The 20,900-nt window shown below is 43.5% G+C and overlaps 1 protein-coding gene across 1 annotated transcript in view; it reads right to left on the reverse strand.

Annotated features, from left to right (window-relative positions):
• The window catches only part of LOC310783527 (dual specificity testis-specific protein kinase 1), a 43,574-nt gene that overhangs the window by 6,591 nt on the left and 16,083 nt on the right, over positions 1-20,900 (reverse strand). Inside the window, exons 3-6 of the mRNA XM_083644410.1 lie at positions 14,017-14,210; positions 12,769-12,890; positions 8,427-8,475; positions 6,006-6,155 (exon numbers count right to left, since the gene is read on the reverse strand). Coding sequence (XP_083500536.1) covers positions 6,006-6,155; positions 8,427-8,475; positions 12,769-12,890; positions 14,017-14,210 — 515 coding nt within the window. The remainder of the gene's footprint in view (positions 1-6,005; positions 6,156-8,426; positions 8,476-12,768; positions 12,891-14,016; positions 14,211-20,900) is intronic.

Genomic DNA, 20,900 nt, shown 5'->3' on the forward strand with positions numbered 1-20,900 from the left:
AAACATACAAACATAATCAGCATTCAATATTACAAAGTGGTGCTACCAGCCACCCTAAGGTGCTTATGTGCTTGTAAGCGATGTACTTGGGATTTCCTGCAAGGGGTCGATAGGAAACCAGCCGGGCGAGTCACCTGTCGCCCCAAACCTCATCGATGTAGACTAAAAACAGGTCCCATATATAGTTAGAATTTTTTTAAGTGAGTTGATTTTCAGGAACCGGAGTCTCTCCATCCGTATAACAAAGATCATGTCCGTCAACCACAATTGGTGAAGAGGTGGACTTTCATTCCTTAAGAATGAGTTTTTTTAGCACCAGTTGGCACCATATTTTGGCAGAGAATCGCGCCAATGATTTGTAATTCTAGTTTGAACTAAACGCAGCCCTCACCCTAGTTTTACAACAGAGCTAATGTAACTGCAATGTGACATGTTGCCAGGTGAGGGCAGTGTAGGACTGGTTGTCTGGACCATGGTCTGGACAGTATAAGGGGGGAAGGCAGGGAAACTCAACTATATATTTATCTATCTACCTTATCTATCTATCTATCTATCTATCTGCCTCTCTATATTTTTCTGTATCTATTCATGTACTTATTTATAATATTTGATCATTTATCTGTTGATATATCATTGTATTTGGCTGTTTATTGTTTTATATTTTGTTTTTTGCCAGATAGCTTTGCCTAATCACATCCGCTCCCATTCAGTAAGCACTTCTACCCTGGAGCAAAGTGGATGTTCAGCTGCCAGACAACCAGACGCTAGTGAGTCTCTCAGTGGGCTCACCTTCCAAACAAACTAAATAATTCAGCTTTGACGCACTCTGCTGATGGACAGCTACGCACAACAACAGAACGAAGCACAAAGGTTTTAGGCCAAAAGGGAACTGATATTTGAGAGTTTCATACCAAAGAAATTAAACTAAAACCCTCCACTGAAAGCCAGTTTGCACCAGAATGCTCAGCACACATTAGGTGGCCATGTTTGAAGGAAGGCCTGTGTGGGAATTTAGCCAGTGCACCTGGGTTACACCCCCCAGGGCACCTGGGTTACACCCCCCCAGGGCACCTGGGTTACACCCCCCAGGGTACCTGCGTTACACCCCCCCAGGGCACTGGGTCACACCCCCCAGGGTACCGGGGTCACACACCCCAGGGTACCTGCGTTACACCCCCTCAGGGCACTGGGTCACACACCCCAGGGCACTGGAGTCACACCCCCCAGGGTACCTGGGTCACAGCCCCCAGGGTACCTGGGTCACACCCCCCAGGGCACCGGGGTCACACACCCCAGGGTACCTGGGTTACACCCCCCCAGGGCACTGGAGTCACAGCCCCCAGGGTACCTGGGTCACACCCCCCAGGGTACCTGGGTTACACCCCCCAGGGTGTAAATAATAACATGGTCTAAATAATAACAGCATTATTAGAAATAGTGTTAAAAAAGATATTAGTTAGATTTAGAGATTGAAAAAAAGCTTAAACATCTTCAAAGGGAAAGACACCTTTCTGACAGGAAGTGCATGAAACTCAAGGTGCGTAACTCTATGGCCCTACCCACAGAACAGAACCCATTCTCATTCATTCAGATATCTTGAGGTGAGGTCAAGGGGCCGCTTTGAAAATGGCCATGCCAATTTTTTCCCTCGCCCAAATTTTGCCTACATTTGGAGCGTTATTTAGCCGCCTTGCCGACATGCTAGGGTGACATGGTTGGTAGCAATTGATTCATTTTTTTGTCAAATCCATGGCGGGCCAAAACAAACGGGGTGCGGGCCCCTGACTACACATGTACGTATGTTAATTGCTATTTACAATCCCAGCGACTGTCTGTGCATGCTGTCTGTATGCCTGTGGGTTTCTGTTTGTGAGGGCCTTTGTGTGTGTGTGTGTGTGTGTGTGTGTGTGTGTGTGTGTGTGTGTGTGTGTGTGTGTGTGTGTGTGTGTGTGTGTGACGTCTCAGCATCTGGCTTTCATTGCCCAAGAAGCCTTTTCCATTCAGTAGCCCTGTCATTACGCAGCGCTCCTGGGAAAAGCTCCAGTCTCAGACCTCGTCGCTAACTTTAGCCGCAGCCCCTCCCCTCCCCGCCAAGGCCCCTCCCCTCCCCACCAAGGCCCCTCCCCTCCCCGCCAAGGCCTCTTAAAAGAGCATCGACTTTGATGCAAGTTAGCTGCCACTGAAGAATATTCACAGTGGCTGTGTTGCTTTGGAATGTAATGCTATGAAAAGAAGAGGACAGAATTCAGGCTATACATCACAGTAGTATCAACAAGTGTATTTGTGAGTTGTGAAGGAGGGGGGGGGGGTGCACACATGAATGATTATAGAGTTGTGGGGGGGGGGGGGGTGAAGCACAAATTAATGCCTTTATGAAATGCATTGGGTTTGTGTTGGTACTGTAGTAGTTTGCCTTGCCATGATCAGTGACCACTAGAGGGCACACAGTTGACATACTGTAGCATTTGATGTCACACTGCATCACTGCATGCTATACATGCTATACATGCTATACATGCCATAGACTAACAGGCTCCGAAGAAATATGAGGGGCCTTATTCTGACACTTAAAGGAACACTCCGCCCATTTTCAACCAGCTTTGTATCATTAGAACATCAGTAGTATATCAGAAAACTAAACGGTTTTGAAGTCTCATTTAATTTGACAGTTATTGAGTGTTGTATAACGTAACTCAAATTAATAACTCATTAACTCAAATCAACTCTCAATAACTGTCAAACTATTCATCGTTCATCTAGTTGATGACCATGAATGGAGTATGCGGGTAGATTTTGGCCAAGTCAACTTTAACACTTAGAGAAGGTGATAACGAAAGTAAAAGCTTATTTTTGTTTTATTGGGACTGTTTTTACTGACATTAAAACTAGAATACGTCACACTGGTGCTGGTAAATGATAATAGGCACTATTGCCCAACACTGTTTGGAGCAAACAGCCCCTGAGCAAAGCTTATGTTTGTGCCCAGCCTAATGACATCAGCAACGGCTCATGGAAAGAATAACAATGTTAGTCTGCAGCAAAAATCTAATTATATATAATAATGTTCATGTTATATAATGTACTGTAATTAGCTTTATTCACACAGCAGCCATAGATGATTTAGGTCATAGGCTGCTCGGGGTGGGAAACGCTACCCAAAGGACAGGAAAGTTGTTGGAAACCGAGGCAAACTCAACCAGTGTCTGCATAAAATATTGAAAATATACACCAAATTCTTTGTGGAGAAATGAGCAGACCCACCATCATATATCTTTCCAAGTTTATCTTCCTCATTTTAAAACATAGCCAGGTGTCCATGCTTGTTCATATTGTATATTTAGTTCTGGGTCCGTATTAAGATGATCATTTATTCAGATATTATTTCTACTTGGATAGACCTGAGAGACTAAAGTGGGGAGTGTTGGATAATGGGAGTGACTTGGTGAGGACAATCGATCTTTCTATATTAATATAAAAAGTATGTGTAATATTTGGAGTACAATAGAAAATGCTACCCAATAAACACATTAGCAAAAAAGAAAACGTCTTATGTTCATAAGGCCTGAGGAAGGATGAGTGGGTCGATTTAACGTGAATAATGCAGATTTTATTATGATCAAAAATAGGTGTTATGTCAGCACCACCAACCAAAGTGAAAATTTTGCAGCTCTGCCACTGATACTGTTAAACTAGTCAGGTACATCTTACACAACTAGACCTAGATGAAAAATACCTGTGACAGCCTGAAGTAAGTTACTGTCTACTAACATTAACAATATGAATTCAGTCCAGTCACACTGTCTCTACTAACATTAACAATATGAATTCAGTCCAGTCACACTGTCTCTACTAACATTAACAATATGAATTCAGTCCAGTCACTGTCTACTAACATTAACAATATGAATTCAGTCCAGTCACTTTGTCAATGTCAAGCATCCTTCCTGGGCAGGACTTGTCCTTCCTAGTCACGTCCTACCTCTGTAGGCACGAGTCCTTCCTCACATTGGAAGAGCAAACCTTTGGAACAGGCTAGCGAGTGTGCGATGGCATCATGGTCCCAGGTTAACAGGCGCTTTTAATAACATCTAGGAAAGGGCATTGCAAATGAGCTTAGGCTACAAATGTTGTGATACATGACATCAGATGTTTCTTGGGAAATGTTATTCAGTCAAATGAAATGCTTACTGTCTATGACGTCAATCAAATATGGCCACCGTGTGAATAAAGTGACTTGAGACAGAGCCAAGTGAGTTGTGCCCCAGGGTGACGTACATGGGTGCAGGGGGAAGAGGCCCCTAGTTCCTCACACAAAAGCCACCGTGCGTGCGTGTCGTGTGTGTGTGTGTGTGTGTGTGTGTGTGTGTGTGTATGTGTGTTAACAGGTTGTGTGTGAAGTAACAGCACTCCGTGTGTAAGTCTATTAACATGACAATGAGCCGACTGTCATGTTTCCCCTCCCCTCTGCATTACCCACTGTCACTACTGTGATGCCTGGCAACCACAAGAGACTGACCATACCAACAACACGCTCACGCGCGCGCGCACGCACGCACGCGCGCGCGCGCACACACACACACACACACACACACACACACACACACACACACACACACACACACACACACACACACACACACACACACACACACACACACACCTCCCACTCTCTAGCGCAGTCTATTCATCACAGTCTATCAAGTATATTATGTGTGGCCAGGATAGTACATTGTTCACAATATGGCATAAATGAGAAAGCAGGGATTTTTCAGTAACAGTGTGCGTTTTTAGTTTAGTTTTTGTTTTCACCAGACCTGAGTCGATCCATGTTTGCAAATAATTCAGCGTTTGATTTTAACTGCATGGAGTACCAGATGGGTGGGGTTTAGCATACCGTTTCACGACAAGGTTAATGTAGCGCTATCAACGATTGCACTTCTCTTGCTAGCTCTTCTAGGCAGCATTAGTGAAGCAGCAATCCAAGCAATTCAGCTATATTCAGATTCACGAGAGACCTAGAACATTTCACTCGGACCAAAACAACAAAAAAAGCATAGTTCTTTATTTAATTTTTTTTTTAAACCCTTACTTTAAGAACTTTAAGAAAATACTTTAAGAAACGTCAATGGGAAAATGAAATTGGAATTAAATCTCTTAGGCCCCATGCTGAACCCAGAAGAGGGCGTGATTTATGCACTCTATAGCACAGTTGTTCTCAAATGGGGGTCCGGGGACCCCCAGGGGTCCGTGGCACTTTGCCAGAGGGTCCGCGAAAAAAAATAAAAATTTAAACTTTTTTTGCGTGCAAAAGCTTCATAGTTCAACGAAAATATTGTATGCTTTAAATCTAAAATGGTTCATGGATTACATTCTAATCTAACAAACCTATCAATTTAAAAGTCAAGCATGTTAATGTGGAAACAATTAAGCTTAGCCCGAAATCACAAATCAGAATGAGGGGGTCGCCGCTATATTCTATCTTGTAAGGGGTCCTTGGCTGAAAAACATTTGAGAACCTCTGCTATAGCAGGCAGCGGAGAGGTTCACTCTTCCGGGTATATGATGTTATCATCTCCTCCAGAGTCCCTTATCCGCCCCTAGAATTCCACGCCACTCTCTTTCCCAAGCTGTCTAAATCAGTGATACGCACGTATTTACAAGCATCACAGAAACATTTCAAAGCCACTGACCAGAGCAGAAGGGTTCATTGCTTCTCGACAGCGGGGTTTGAAAGCTTGATGCTGCTCATAAATGCCTCTTTTTATCCAAATTCTCTGCTGGTGATATTATTTTTTCGCGAATCCAAGATGACACGACGTGCCTTCTTTGTTCTCCCGTGTGCTTCCGACCAGAGGGGCGCTGTGGAGCACTATGATGGCTTGGCGCAGCAGCACAAGACAGAATTATTGGTATATTAAAGTTATTTATAAGCAACGTCGAGCTTTCAAACCCCGGCAGTGGTTCCCAACCTTGGGGTCGCCGGGAAAAAAATGCGGGGTAAGTACCTTGGAGTTGAGGTCTCTGTGGTAGATGTTCTTGTAGTGCAGGTAGATCATTCCTCTGGTGATGTCACAGGCCAGGTCCACCTTCTCTCGCCACGAGAGGGGTACGTCCTTTCTGGCCAGAAGCTCCTCCAGACAGCCACCACTCACGTACTGAAAGTAACATCCAACACACACGTGCACGCACACACACGCGCACGCACGTGCACACACACACACGCACGCACGCACGCACGCACACACGCACGCACGCACACACACACACACACACACACACACACACACACACACACACACACACACACACACACACACACTGTTATCACTGTATCAAACCTCCACCTGCCTATGGAAAAATAGAATCATGAAAAAACAAAACAAACAAACCAAAAATAAGAAACAAAACATAAAAAAAATAACAGTAAAATCAAAAATAAAAGTACAATAATAAAGATAAATTTGAAATAGAATATAGTCATATATATATACTGTATATATATATATATATAGTCATAATAGTATATTTGTTATATATTTATTTGCTACATATAATAATAATAGTAATAATAATAAAGGTAATAATAATAATAATAATAATAATTCATTTATTTTATAAAGCGCTTTTAAAGTCGAGCTGAACCCAAAAATGACTTTTCTTTTCTTTTAGTTCAAATACCTGGGTATGCAGTGCACCTATTTAATAATGTATGCCAAAAAAATCACAAAAAGCGAATTTCTTTAGTTTTTCACACTTTTTCACATCAAAAGTTCATTTTTCAAGATTTCATTCATAACAGTAATCTACAGTTTGCTGACGTCACCTAGTACTATCAAATTTCTACCCCATTTCAACCAATCATATCACGACCTATCACGACATGACAGCTGTCAATCAAATCTTCATTTCAGGATCATTTTCTCTTCCAAATGAAGGAGAAAATGGTGCCTAGTGCCTGTCATCTGGCAGAATTTCTAGCCCATAAACTAACTACTAACTTGGCCAATTGTATGTAATATACTAAATAAATCAAACGGTAATGTCTGAGAATGCAAAGAAATGTAACTGGCTCGTTAAAACTCGCATTCCAGGAATATTGTATTTACCGCTTTATAACGGGTGATAGATTTCTTACTCACAGATGTATTTTATATGAAAAGTTAGGCTGGCCCTCTCTGACAGCTCGAAGGGAGCAACACTGTCTTTTATTCATTTATAAAGCCCTGATTGGGAAACTCCCCCTGTACATGTCCTCACTCATTAGTCAAGTGAACACAAACTATCAAACCCGATCGCATTCACATATCAGGTTGTCTGTTCCACGAGCAAGGACTGAACTAGGAAAAAGTGCCTTTTCTTATTATGCTGCTGATAAATGGAATTTGTTGCAAAACATTCTGAAATTGAATCAGCTGATTCCCCTGGAATCCTTCAGAGTGCTTCTTGACGGTACTCTGCAAAATGAATGCTCTTGTTTTATTTGATCTGCTCTTATCTTGTTTTTTTTGTTTTTTTTGTTTATTTCTATCTGGAGTCTTGAATGTTTTCTATATAGTGTAATATTTGTATTTGTAAGTTGTCTGTAATATTGTAACTATTGTAAATGTTCTCACTGTAACAGGGCTCCCTTGAAAATGAGAGCTTGCTCTCAAGGGCTCTTCCCTGTGTAAATAAAGGTTAAATAAAAAATAATAAAAAATAGTGATAATGGCGCACGCCTGAGAGCCTGGTTGTCAGGGGTCGCCGATTCCAGGCCGGCGGGCAGCACCCATGCATCGGATTGTCCGCTCGTTCCACACAGAATAGCTGGCTGCCTGGTACTCGGCAGATCCCACTCGCGTAGAACGACAACACACTGAATCCCACTCGATTTGGGGGTGGAACACGCCAGGATTGGCCAATGCCAAAGCCAGTCCCCAGAATTGTCAAATCAAATCATCGACATGCTACTATATGACCCGCCTCTCAACCTGTCATCTCAGACAAGTTCTGTTTTCAGTCTGAAACGGACTCCGACCCACGCGCCACTTCAGTTCGACTTTAAATGACCCAAAGATGCTGACACAGTATGACTACATAGAAAACAAGATAACAGGTAACAATTAACACATCGATCAAGGATATATGGAACATCATATACATAAAATAGTAGCTAGTACCTGAACTATTCTGATGTGGTAAACACCCACCCATGTGGTGTTAAATAGGTTAACAGCATCACACTGCAAATAAAACACTATTGGGGGCAGGTCTGGTAACATAATGAGGGCCTCCCTCGCATGCTGCTCTGACTCAACTGGCTAACCACATCATCAGACATTATTATCAGTTCATATCAGTATAATGTGTGACCATTTCCACACTCAGAACAAAGCCTGCTTATGAACATACACAGGTGTGACGTGGAGAGAGAAAATAGGACTCACCTCTAAGATGGGGTAGAGTTTGTCTTCCTTCACACAGATTCCCAGATATCTATCACAGGGGGGAAAAAAATGTTTTTTATATATTTTGTACCAATTGTTTTGGGGGGAAATGTATAATTTGTCATTTTTATATTTCCGCCTCAATAAATGTACATTTTGCAAATTAGAGGCTATGCATATAATAACAAATAAGAATTGAAGGAATTAAAATAACGTAAAAAATAGTTTGTTTTAATGTTGTGTACTATCAATCAATTTGTTAGAGTACTGTCCCTTTTCTCAAATAGTTCAGATCTAATTTTAGAGCAAAATCTTTCCCACCTGTTATACATTATTTAGGGTGCGTTCGTAAATCCAATCCAATCTGACACTCCACACTGAAATGAGAGGGCCGATCTACGGGACATTACAACGGCGCTCCCAATTTACGAACGGTCCAACGTGCGCCCTGGCGCTCGGAGTGGCTCTTTCCGAACGCACCCTTCATTTGAACATGAACAGAGCTAAGTGAACCCTCTGACGTTGGCTCCTGGGAACAAAGCCACACTGACAAACACCATTTCCACACATGTGTTTGGTTACGGGTCAGGTTGCTGTGTGCCGGGTACTAACAAAATGGCCTCCCGCTGCTTCTCATCTCTGCGGTACAGGACACAGTGTGATCAGCAGATAACGCCGTGCTGTGATAACCTCACCACTGTGACCTTGCAACATGACTGAAATAAGATTGTTTGGGCAAACATTATGCGTCCCATGGCTTCACACCTTATGTAACCGCTGTTAAAACAGCACCAAGGCCCAGTTTAATTTGTGTTGCCATTGACTTCACTGCAGCACCGACTCCCACGGAACAGCAAGGCTAACACTTCGGTCACATTAAAAGCAGCAGAGTTGATGTGAACACTTTCTATGAAACGTGTGCTTATAGGACATTATAAGTGCATCGACTGTAGGATCAACTATAAATATGTTTATAATGTCGTATTGATGACACCACAATCTACAACAGGAGGTCTCAAAGTTTTGATGACTGAGGGTCAATGTAGGGACCCCAACATTAGATTGAGGGGCGCCCAAGAAAAAACTGAACACAGCAAGAGGAAAAGGAGACATTGATTGATTGGTTGATTGATTGATTGATTGATTGATTGATTGATTGATGTCTCCGAAATATTTGATAACATCGTGGTCATTTCATGACTGTAGGTCTATTTCTAAATATAGGCCTATACCAATTTGTTCTAAATGTAATAAAAATACAACCCCAAAAAAATCCCCGGTTTCCCATTATTAATTTCCAAGGAAATGGGTTGGATGGGTTTAATTCCGGGAATCCCGTTTCCTGGGATTCAACCCTATAGTTGGGACTAATGGCTGCCTTAGGTCTTCTAATTTCAGAGGATAGCAGACACTTCACTCTGGCTTTAAAACTGAAACTCCGCCTCTGAAAGACAGTAACCTTATCAACACTCATGTCACCTAACACATCGCAGGCCACCAGAACGTTCCCAAGGGCCACACTTTGAGAATCTACAAGAACCTGCAGCGATTTATGAGTGGGTATAAAGATCATTTACCTCAGTCTGTGACATTATATTCAGAAAAACAAACATTTTTGGTATATTAGGTATTTACTATCATACTAAATTTACGATCACAGTAAAGTCATCTATAGGTTGATCCGTTTACTTAGAGCCACTCCCAATTTTCCAACTTTTCTTCGCATGGTTATGAGGGATTAGGCCTCTAAATTGGTATGACTAAATATTGAAAATCAAGGTTTGTAACATTTTAAATAAACATTGTATGACGAGCATGACTTGCTCCTCCTCCTTTCAACACTACAAATAGCGTTGTCCCACCTTTCCTAACCCCAGCATCAACCTTGCCTTATGACCTTGCTTATAGGTGCACATAATGATTATGCATCATATCAGCATATCATACAAACTCATATGGATTTGTGTGACTAATATCAGAGGTTGTTCCATTGAGATTACCAACTAAGTACTGATAAGATTCATCAGTAAACAACATCATGTGTTCTTACAAGCATAAGGGTGCCCTTATAATACATTATGATTACGGTAGTCATAGAAACTGATACCAAACCACAGATTGTGTAGTGAGAGGTGGGGGGGGGGTGTCAAAGGGAGAGGGAAGATGTGATAGAGAGGGGGAGGTGTGTGTGTGTGTGTGTGTGTGTGTGTGTGTGTGTGTGTGTGTGTGTGTGTGTGTGTGTGTGTGTGTGTGTGTGCGTGTGCGAGCGTGGGTGCGTGCGTGCGTGTGTGTGTACGTGCATGCAAGAGAGAAAGAGAAAGAGAGAACGAGTTAGAGAGAGAATGCATGTGTTACTAAGGGGAATCCTTCCAAACATTCCATGTAGTTCTTAGCATTATGAGGTGTAGGTGGGAGATGTAGTTCTTAGAGTTATGAGGAGTATGTGGGAGATGTAGTTCTTATGCCGCATTCATGACAACTCGGCCCGCCGGAGGTTTCAACACGGAACCTCCGCCCTGGACAGATTGCGTTCACGCTGCACCTCCTGCTCGGGGGGAAAAGCCCAAACTGTTGCTATAGCAACCAGCGTTAGCATGGTAACTACCTACTAGCGAACAATGCTAACCGAACATGCTGAATGCTGAATTTCACACAGAGTGAAACACAGATGATACAAACACATATGAAACGTTAACATTACATAATTAAGAACTCAACTTGTGTGTTAAAACGTCAACAAACGTCTTTATAATAATTCTGTGATTATCATTAACGATGCAAGTAGCCATTTTGATGTGGCTGTGACGTCAACTCGGAGAAACCGGAGCTCTGGATGATACCCGAATTTCCGAGCTGTAATTCTGGCCTGGACGACCGTTCAATTCACTTTTTACAGGTCGGAACCCATTTTTTCAGGCGGTCCGAGTTGTCTTGAACGGGGTATTAGAGTTATGAGGTGTAGATGGGAGATGTAGTTCTTAGAGTTATGAGGTGTAGGTGGGAGATGTAGTTCTTAGAGGTATGAGGTGTAGGTGGGAGATGTAGTTCTTAGAGGTATGAGGTGTAGGTGGGAGATGTAGTTCTTAGAGGTATGAGGTGTAGATGGGAGATGTAGTTCTTAGAGGTATGAGGTGTAGATGGGAGATGTAGTTCTTAGAGTTATGAGGTGTAGGTGGGAGATGTAGTTCTTAGAGGTATGAGGTGTAGGTGGGAGATGTAGTTCTTAGAGTTATGAGGTGTAGATGGGAGATGTAGTTCTTAGAGGTATGAGGTGTAGGTGGGAGATGTAGTTCTTAGAGTTATGAGGTGTAGGTGGGAGATGTAGTTCTTAGAGGTATGAGGTGTAGGTGGGAGATGTAGTTCTTAGAGTTATGAGGAGTAGGTGGGAGATGTAGTTCTTAGAGTTATGAGGTGTAGGTGGGAGATGTAGTTCTTAGAGGTATGAGGAGTAGGTGGGAGATGTAGTTCTTAGAGTTATGAGAAGTAGGTGAGAGATGTAGTTCTTAGAGTTATGAGAAGTAGGTGGGAGATGTAGTTCTTAGAGTTATGAGAAGTAGGTGGGAGATGTAGTTCTTAGAGTTATGAGGTGTAGGTGGGAGATGTAGTTCTTAGAGGTATGAGGAGTAGGTGGGAGATGTAGTTCTTAGAGTTATGAGGAGTAGGTGGGAGATGTAGTTCTTAGAGTTATGAGGAGTAGGTGGGAGATGTAGTTCTTAGAGGTATGAGGAGTAGGTGGGAGATGTAGTTCTTAGAGTTATGAGGTGTAGGTGGGAGATGTAGTTCTTAGAGGTATGAGGAGTAGGTGGGAGATGTAGTTCTTAGAGTTATGAGGAGTAGGTGGGAGATGTAGTTCTTAGAGTTATGAGGAGTAGGTGGGAGATGTAGTTCTTAGAGGTATGAGGTGTAGGTGGGAGATGTAGTTCTTAGAGTTATGAGGAGTAGGTGGGAGATGTAGTTCTTAGAGTTATGAGGTGTAGGTGGGAGATGTAGTTCTTAGAGTTATGAGAAGTAGGTGGGAGATGTAGTTCTTAGAGTTATGAGGTGTAGGTGGGAGATGTAGTTCTTAGAGTTATGAGAAGTAGGTGGGAGATGTAGTTCTTAGAGTTATGAGGAGTAGGTGGGAGATGTAGTTCTTAGAGTTATGAGAAGTAGGTGGGAGATGTAGTTCTTAGAGTTATGAGGAGTAGGTGGGAGATGTAGTTCTTAGAGTTATGAGGTGTATGTGGGAGATGTAGTTCTTAGAGTTATGAGAAGTAGGTGGGAGATGTAGTTCTTAGAGTTATGAGGAGTACGTGGGAGATGGAGTTCTGAGGAGTAGGTGGGCGATGGAGTTTAGTGCTACCTGACGATGTTGGGGTGGGAGAGTTTCTGCAGTAGGCTGATCTCTCGCACGATGCTGTCCTGGTCCACGTCGTTCTTGTAGATCTTCACCACCATCACCTTCCTGCTGGTGCTGTGCATCACCTGGAAGATGAAGACCAGTCAATGTAACATGAACGCCTGTTACCTACGGGACGATACGCCTATCTCACAATACGGGGTTCCACGAATATTACCGCGATACAATGAGATGATAAATAAAAGATCGGTGACAACAAAGTCTGGCTCTGCAGAAATATGTTTAGTTCTGAGACACAAATATTTCTGGCGATGGCGTTGTCTTGTTAGAATGTAAGCAACCATTTAAAAATGTCATTACAAAGTGGAAATAATATGATTTGGGATGGAGAGCTTGTGAACTTGTGATGGTGAAGCGTCTCATTTGTGACTAGAGCAGAATGGAAAGTGTGTATGTAGAACCTCCACAACACTACAGGGACATCATATCTTGGTTCAAATGGACCATCCATCACAAATCAGATAGTGAAGCTGTCCTTGTCTTAACCTCTCCTCTAAGAATGTATTTCGGACAGAAACATCTAGTAACCTTGCGAGGCACCTGAAGTTGCGCGAGATCACGAGATCACGATCACATGCCAAATCCATCTTGCCACGCTATTGGTCGGAATCTCTGAACCACCAGTGGTTCGCACCAATCAGCATCCTGTGAGGCAGCTGACGGCGTGGGCTTTGGGTGTGTGACGCCAGCGAGAGCGAGCCCGTGATAGACAGACGGTTCATCCAATCACATGACAGTTTGAAGTGCCTGCCCTTTGAAAAAACGGTTTCCCGATGACTCGTCCCCAGGTGGTTGTGAGGAACTAAACCAAAAAAATTACCCGACAGCGTCGGGTTAAAAATCTGTACACATGAAATCTCTCTTAAACGCTCTCATCCTTCCCCACGGCCTCTTTCCAGCTCATGTCATCATGGTTGACAAAGCCTAAAAAGTTATGAAATTCAGCTCTCTCACTCATTGTTTTGCTTCAGATTCGACTATGCACTTATGTCATCTCTCAGTAGGGGGATGACTGTTGTGCCCCCACGGTCTCCAACGCTGGTGGGCCAATCACGGAATGGCAAGAATGTCCCAATTAGTGGCCCGGAACAAAGCCCGCTTTTGTACGGCAACTCACACGTAGGCTGGCATTGAAGGCAAGGGGAAGGGAGGGGCCGGGCCGGGGGGGTGGGGGGGGGTTTGAAGGAATACCTTGTAGACTTTGGAGAAGAAGCCGCTGCCGATGAGCTCGGCGCTGAAGTTCTCCCAGAATTCCAGTTTGCGCACGGCGGTGCGTAGCTTCTGCCAGCGGTCCACATGGTAGTACTGGTCCGAAGACTCGCCGTACAGCGTGGGACTGCTGGGCTCAGAGGAGACATCCACCTCACACATCCTGGAGATGTCCGCTGGGAGACCGCACGCATGCACACGCACACACACGCGCACACACACGCACACACGCACACACACGCGCACACACACACACACACACACACACACACACACACACACACACACACACACACACACACACACACACACACACACACACACTTAAAGTTAGGGTATATAGGAATATAGATATAGGAAGGATTATTCTATGCTGGTATTAAAAATCATAATGACAAAATGACAGATATTCAGTGCCCCCCCCCCCATTTATTATTATTATTATTATTATTATTATTATTATTATTATTATTATTATTATTATTATTGGGGGGGGGGGGGGGGGGGGGCATTTTGCTGTATTGGACAGGAAAGGCAGAGAGAGGGGGGGGTGCCATGCGGCAAAGGGCCGTATTAGCAGTATACGCTCTACCAGGGGAGCCACCAGGGCACCCCAAAATAGAAAGGTCTCTGAAACAGCAGTGAGACTATGACGGGACACTAAACTCTCCACATGAAGCCACAGTGAAATTCTTTTAGACTGTCCTTGAGACAGGGTGAGACTTGACAACATAAACATTCTATTTCTATTTCATTTCAACAGAAGTGTGTTGCTAGGGAACAGTTTGGACTCAAGTGTACTGTATTTCCTGTCAGTTACGTTACTGCATTATAATTAGCAAACACTGCAACAGGAAGTAAGGCTAGGGCCAACTTACTGTGTAGAATGTTTATGTTGTCAAGTTGAAATGGTCTATCTATATCCAATGAAATCAAAAGATCAGTATTGGACAACATGTAGATATCAGAATCAGAATCTGAAAAACTTGATTGATCCCCGAGGGGAAATTGGGACATCCTACAGTTGCTCATACTCAGGCATGGAAAAATATCAACATAAACATCAAACATAATGAGAGACATTGGTCTGTTCCATAACAATGAAATAGAATAAAATATAATACAATAGAAGTTACGTATGTACAGTAAAATGTCACAAAATATGCGCCTTCTCCATCAGTCATTCTCAAACTCAAGTACTATTTAGGAAAGTGAAATATCTGAGGTACCTACTATTTCCTTATATACCGCAGAGAGTATAGTAATAATACTGTAGTAGTAATAATAATAATACAATATAATAATAATAATAATAATAACAATACTAATAATAGTAGTAATAGTAATAATAGTAACAGTAGTACCAGAGCAATAATAATAATAATAATAATAATAATAATAATAATAATAACAACGATAATATATTGGTCTAACTTAATAATTAAAAATAATTACCATTTTAGAATAATTTCAACACAGTTCTGCTGAATGAATCAGCCTAACACAAAAGATTGTGCAAAGGACAAAAGGCCACTTAGGCTGCAGCATGAAAGATCCACAGGAACAAAATGATGGATGGATGAAAGAGAAACTCACAAAAGGCCTCATTTCACTCTCCCACTTATTAGCTGCATGGTGCTTCCACTTCAGAGAGTGAGACAAAGATGTTGAATAATGCCAGGCTTAAAATAGAGGCAGGACAGACGGGCTGGCCGCTAAACAGAGAGACACTGTCCAGAGTGGTCACGACAGACGGGCTGGCCGCTAAACAGAGAGACACTGTCCAGAGTGGTCACGACAGAGGGGCTGGCCACTAAACAGAGAGACACTGTCCAGAGTGGTCACGACAGACGGGCTGGCCGCTAAACAGAGAGACACTGTCCAGAGTGGTCACGACAGACGGGCTGGCCGCTAAACAGAGAGACACTGTCCAGAGTGGTCAGGACGGACGGGCTGGCCGCTAAACAGAGAGACACTGTCCAGAGTGGTCACGACAGACGGGCTGGCCGCTAAACAGAGAGACACTGTCCAGAGTGGTCACGACAGACGGGCTGGCCGCTAAACAGAGAGACACTGTCCAGAGTGGTCACGACAGACGGGCTGGCCGCTAAACAGAGAGACACTGTCCAGAGTGGTCAGGACGGACGGGCTGGGCGCTAAACAGAGAGACACTGTCCAGAGTGGTCACGACGGACGGGCTGGCCGCTAAACAGAGAGACACTGTCCAGAGTGGTCAGGACAGACGGGCTGGGCGCTAAACAGAGAGACACTGTCCAGAGTGGTCACGACAGACGGGCTGGCCGCTAAACAGAGAGACACTGTCCAGAGTGGTCAGGACAGACGGGCTGGGCGCTAAACAGAGAGACACTGTCCAGAGTGGTCAGGACAGACGGGCTGGCCGCTAAACAGAGAGACAATGTCCAGAGTGGTCAGGACGGACGGGCTGGGTGCTAAACAGAGAGACACTGTCCAGAGTGGTCACGACAGACGGGCTGGCCGCTAAACAGAGAGACACTGTCCAGAGTGGTCAGGACAGACGGGCTGGGCGCTAAACAGAGAGACACTGTCCAGAGTGGTCAGGACAGACGGGCTGGCCGCTAAACAGAGAGACAATGTCCAGAGTGGTCAGGACGGACGGGCTGGCCGCTAAACAGAGAGACACTGTCCAGAGTGGTCAGGACGGACGGGCTGGCCGCTAAACAGAGAGACACTGTCCAGAGTGGTCACGACGGACGGGCTGGGTGCTAAACAGAGAGACACTGTCCAGAGTGGTCTAAACAGAGGGACACTGTCCACAGTGGTCTAAACAGAGGGACACTGTCCAGAGTGGTCTAAACAGAGGGACACTGTCCAGAGTGGTCTAAACAGAGGGACACTGTCCAGTGGTCTAAACAGAGGGACACTGTCCACAGTGGTCTAAACAGAGGGACACTGATTGGTCTAAACAGAGGGACACTGTCCAGAGTGGTCTAAACAGAGGGACACTGATTGGTCTAAACAGAGGGACACTGTCCAGAGTTGTCTAAACAGAGGGACACTGATTGGTCTAAACAGAGGGACACTGTCCACAGTGGTCTAAACAGAGGGACACTGTCCAGTGGTCTAAACAGAGGGACACTGATTGGTCTAAACAGAGGGACACTGATTGGTCTAAACAGAGGGACACTGTCCAGAGTGGTCTAAACAGAGGGACACTGATTGGTCTAAACAGAGGGACACTGTCCACAGTGGTCTAAACAGAGGGACACTGTCCAGAGTAGTCTAAACAGAGGGACACTGTCCAGAGTAATCTAAACAGAGGGACACTGTCCAGAGTAATCTAAACAGAGGGACACTGTCCAGAGTAATCTAAACAGAGGGACACTGTCCAGAGTAATCTAAACAGAGGGACACTGTCCACAGTGGTCTAAACAGAGGGACACTGTCCAGAGTAGTCTAAACAGAGGGACACTGTCCACAGTGGTCAAGTGAGCTGTTTTTCTTCCTTACACATAATGCGGTGTGATCACATTTCTGAGAAAGCCTAATAAAAGAGACATGATCTGCATAGTGGATGAAAGGGAAGGATGCAAAAGAGAATGTGCTCCTTTGAAGGGTCTCGATGTGTTTTTATTCATTTATTCAATCTTTAATTTGAATGTCATCTGTATGCCTAATTGTACATTCAATTATTTTGGTACTAGAGAGTTCCAACTAAGTCATAAACCTTCTGCTTACAGAACAATCCATTTACATGCTATCGAGAGACAGATCGAGTGAGTATTGTAGGTAGGTTTCAGACACTTCGAAAGCACACTGTTGATGGACACGCTATTAACTGTCACAAGGATCGGACTTGTGAGCTGTCGCCTGGGAATCGGAAGGTTCCCGGTTCGAGGCCGGCTCCTCGCGGCAGGGTGTCGAAGCGTCCTTGAGCAAAACACTGTCACTGAACCCCCTAACTGCTCCCGACAAGCTGGTTAACGTCTGCCTGGTTCAGACATACATCTATCTGCTGCAAGAGATTTTTTTTTATCATGTCATTTAATCTCTCTTAAAATGCTAACAATTCTTCTTGTGGGTGAGATGATTCCACTAATCTTCTCCACTGCAGTTTCACTTGTTTCAAGAAGTTTCTAAAAATAAGTGTCAATATGTTGAAACAAGGCAGAATAAAGGACTACACTGCATGAGTATCAAGAAATCAAGGTCATGTTGCTGCCTGCTGCCACTTCCGTAGGCTATTGGCTTCAAAATCTTTTGGTTTAGACCTGTGTGTGAAACGTATGCTAACGTTGATTAGCATAAGGCAGAAACAAAATGCCAGAAGCTGTAACAAAGGCTAACGTTGGGCCCAGTAACGAACAGTGTTGTGCAAGTTACTTTAAAAATGTAATATACTACATATTAATAGTTACTTTCATTTGAAAGTAATACGTTAATTTACAATATTACTATCTGTGTAGAGTAACTCATTACTTATTACACTACTTTTGCATTACTTTCACCAAAATAACTGCAGTGAATAACATCGCTGCCCCGGAACATCCCGAAAAGGAATTTAAACTGTCTTGAAGTCAGTGTAAACCATCCAAAATTCGAAATGTTATCCTTTTCATTTGTTATTGTCATCTATAGTGGATATTTGCATAAAAACAGACAGTTTGATTAGGAAATGATTGCATCTTTATTTAAATATGTGCTGTGATTAAAAACAAAAATTAACTAAATTTGTAACTTGAGTTACTTGACAAAGTAACTGGTATAATAATTACTGAAATCCTATAGGTAATAAGTTATATTACTGAGTTACTGCTAAAAGTAATATATTAGATGTAATATGTTACTTTTGTAATGAGTTACCCCCAACACTGGTAACGAAATTCAAGAAAACATGGAAGAAATATTTGCCTCAAGGTTAACAAACATATTCACTAATGCCGTATTTCGAGTCACTTATTAGTACTATTTATCTTGAAGGCTAACATGAACTATTCAAGCTAAAATAACAAAACAAAGGCTAAAGCACCCTGTGCCTACCTTTGTCCTCGTGCTTGACGGTTGCTTAAGCCAATGTACATTCCCGCACGTCTTTACCAGTTAGCTGAGGTTGCTATGTAGCTTGTGGTGTGGTGGCAAAGGGGGGGGGGGGGGGGCTGAGCATCATCATCATGGTTGTGGAGGGTACAACACTCAAGAGATAGCAGGGCCTTCAAACAACAACAAAAACACAGCCTCGACCCCTGCACTGTTTTTCAATGCCCAAACCTCCGGAGCACGGTGCGCCATGATATCTATCGTGTTTACTTTCTTTCACTCAGGACCATTCAACCACCACATTAGGGGCGTCAAAAATAATCGATTATAAGATGCATCGCGATGCGGACCTGCACGATTCTGCATCGATTCACAAATGTCAAAAATCGATTATTATTATTATTTATTTATTTTATAATCAAATAAAATATAATGGAAGTACATGCAGTTGTTTATTTTAATATGGATCATAATACAATGCAATTCTAAATGCACTTTTATTTTAAAAGGAGCCACACGGTGAGAAAAAAGAAAGTGAGAAAAAATAAATCAGGTATTGGGGAAAAAAAGTGATGCATCGATTTAAGATGCATCGAGATGCATCGATAATCATAATCGAATGGAATCGTAGCCCTCTGAATCGTAAATCGAATGGAATCGTAGCCCTCTGAATCGTAATCGAATGGAATCGTAGCCCTCTGAATCATAATCGAATGGAATCGTAGCCCTCTGAATCATAATCGAATGGAATCGTAGCCCTCTGAATCGTAATCGAATGGAATCGTAGCCCTCTGAATCGTAATCGAATGGAATCGTAGCCCTCTGAATCGTAATCGAATGGAATCGTAGCCCTCTGAATCATAATCGAATGGAATCGTAGCCCTCTGAATCATAATCGAATGGAATCGTAGCCCTCTGAATCATAATCGAATGGAATCGTAGCCCTCTGAATCATAATCGAATGGAATCGTAGCCCTCTGAATCATAATCGAATGGAATCGTAGCCCTCTGAATCATAATCAAATGGAATCGTGAGGCCAGTGAAGATTCACAGCCCTACACCACATCCTGCTATTTGACTTTATATATGCTTCAGGACAGCAGAAATAGGCCTACAGTATATACACATTTAACCTTTTCCATATTGTATGCTAAAGCGTACCAGACAGAATTACCAAGTGGAGACACAGAGAGAAGATGATCCTCTCCTCACATATTGGGTAAGGTGACCAAATGGGCCAAAAAGTAGAGTAGTCCTTGAATGAAGATGCAGTCCGGCTGGGTTCTTCAAACATCCATCACTGTTGGATGTCCCTCACTGTCCTGTGATAAAGAGGGTAGTCCTCCTGACCTCATTTCTGACCACAGAGGACTGGCCTGACGACACTGAAGGTCCCAGTTTGTTTCCCCCCCCCCAGTAACAAACAGCCTCTGCAGTCGTTACAATGACGGCGGTGGGCAGCACACGCCGGCACGCCGACACAATTGGCAGCGTTTTGTCAATCAAGCGGGGAATCAACCCCGCGGCTATTCACACTTTTGTTCAGCTCGGCCGCGGACCAAACAATGGCCGCACCTTCAGCTCCAGCACTGTCCGAGAGAAACGCTTACAGTTCTCTCTCTCTCTCTCTCTCTCTCTCTCTCTCTCTCTCTCTCTCTCTCTCTCTCTCTCTCTCTCTCTCTCTCTCTCTCTCTCTCTCTCTCTCTCTCTCTCTCTCTCTCTCTCTCTCTCTCTCTCTCTCTCTCTCTCTCTCTCTCTCTCTCTGGTCTTAATTTTGAGAAACAATACCACTGTTGTGAGATAGAGGAGACCAATCGTCTCCACCGTGGTCTCCTTTGTTTACAGTAAT

This window comes from Poromitra crassiceps (assembly GCF_964638095.1).
Source record: "Poromitra crassiceps genome assembly, chromosome: 10".
In the NCBI taxonomy this organism is placed as follows: Eukaryota; Metazoa; Chordata; class Actinopteri; order Beryciformes; family Melamphaidae; genus Poromitra; species Poromitra crassiceps.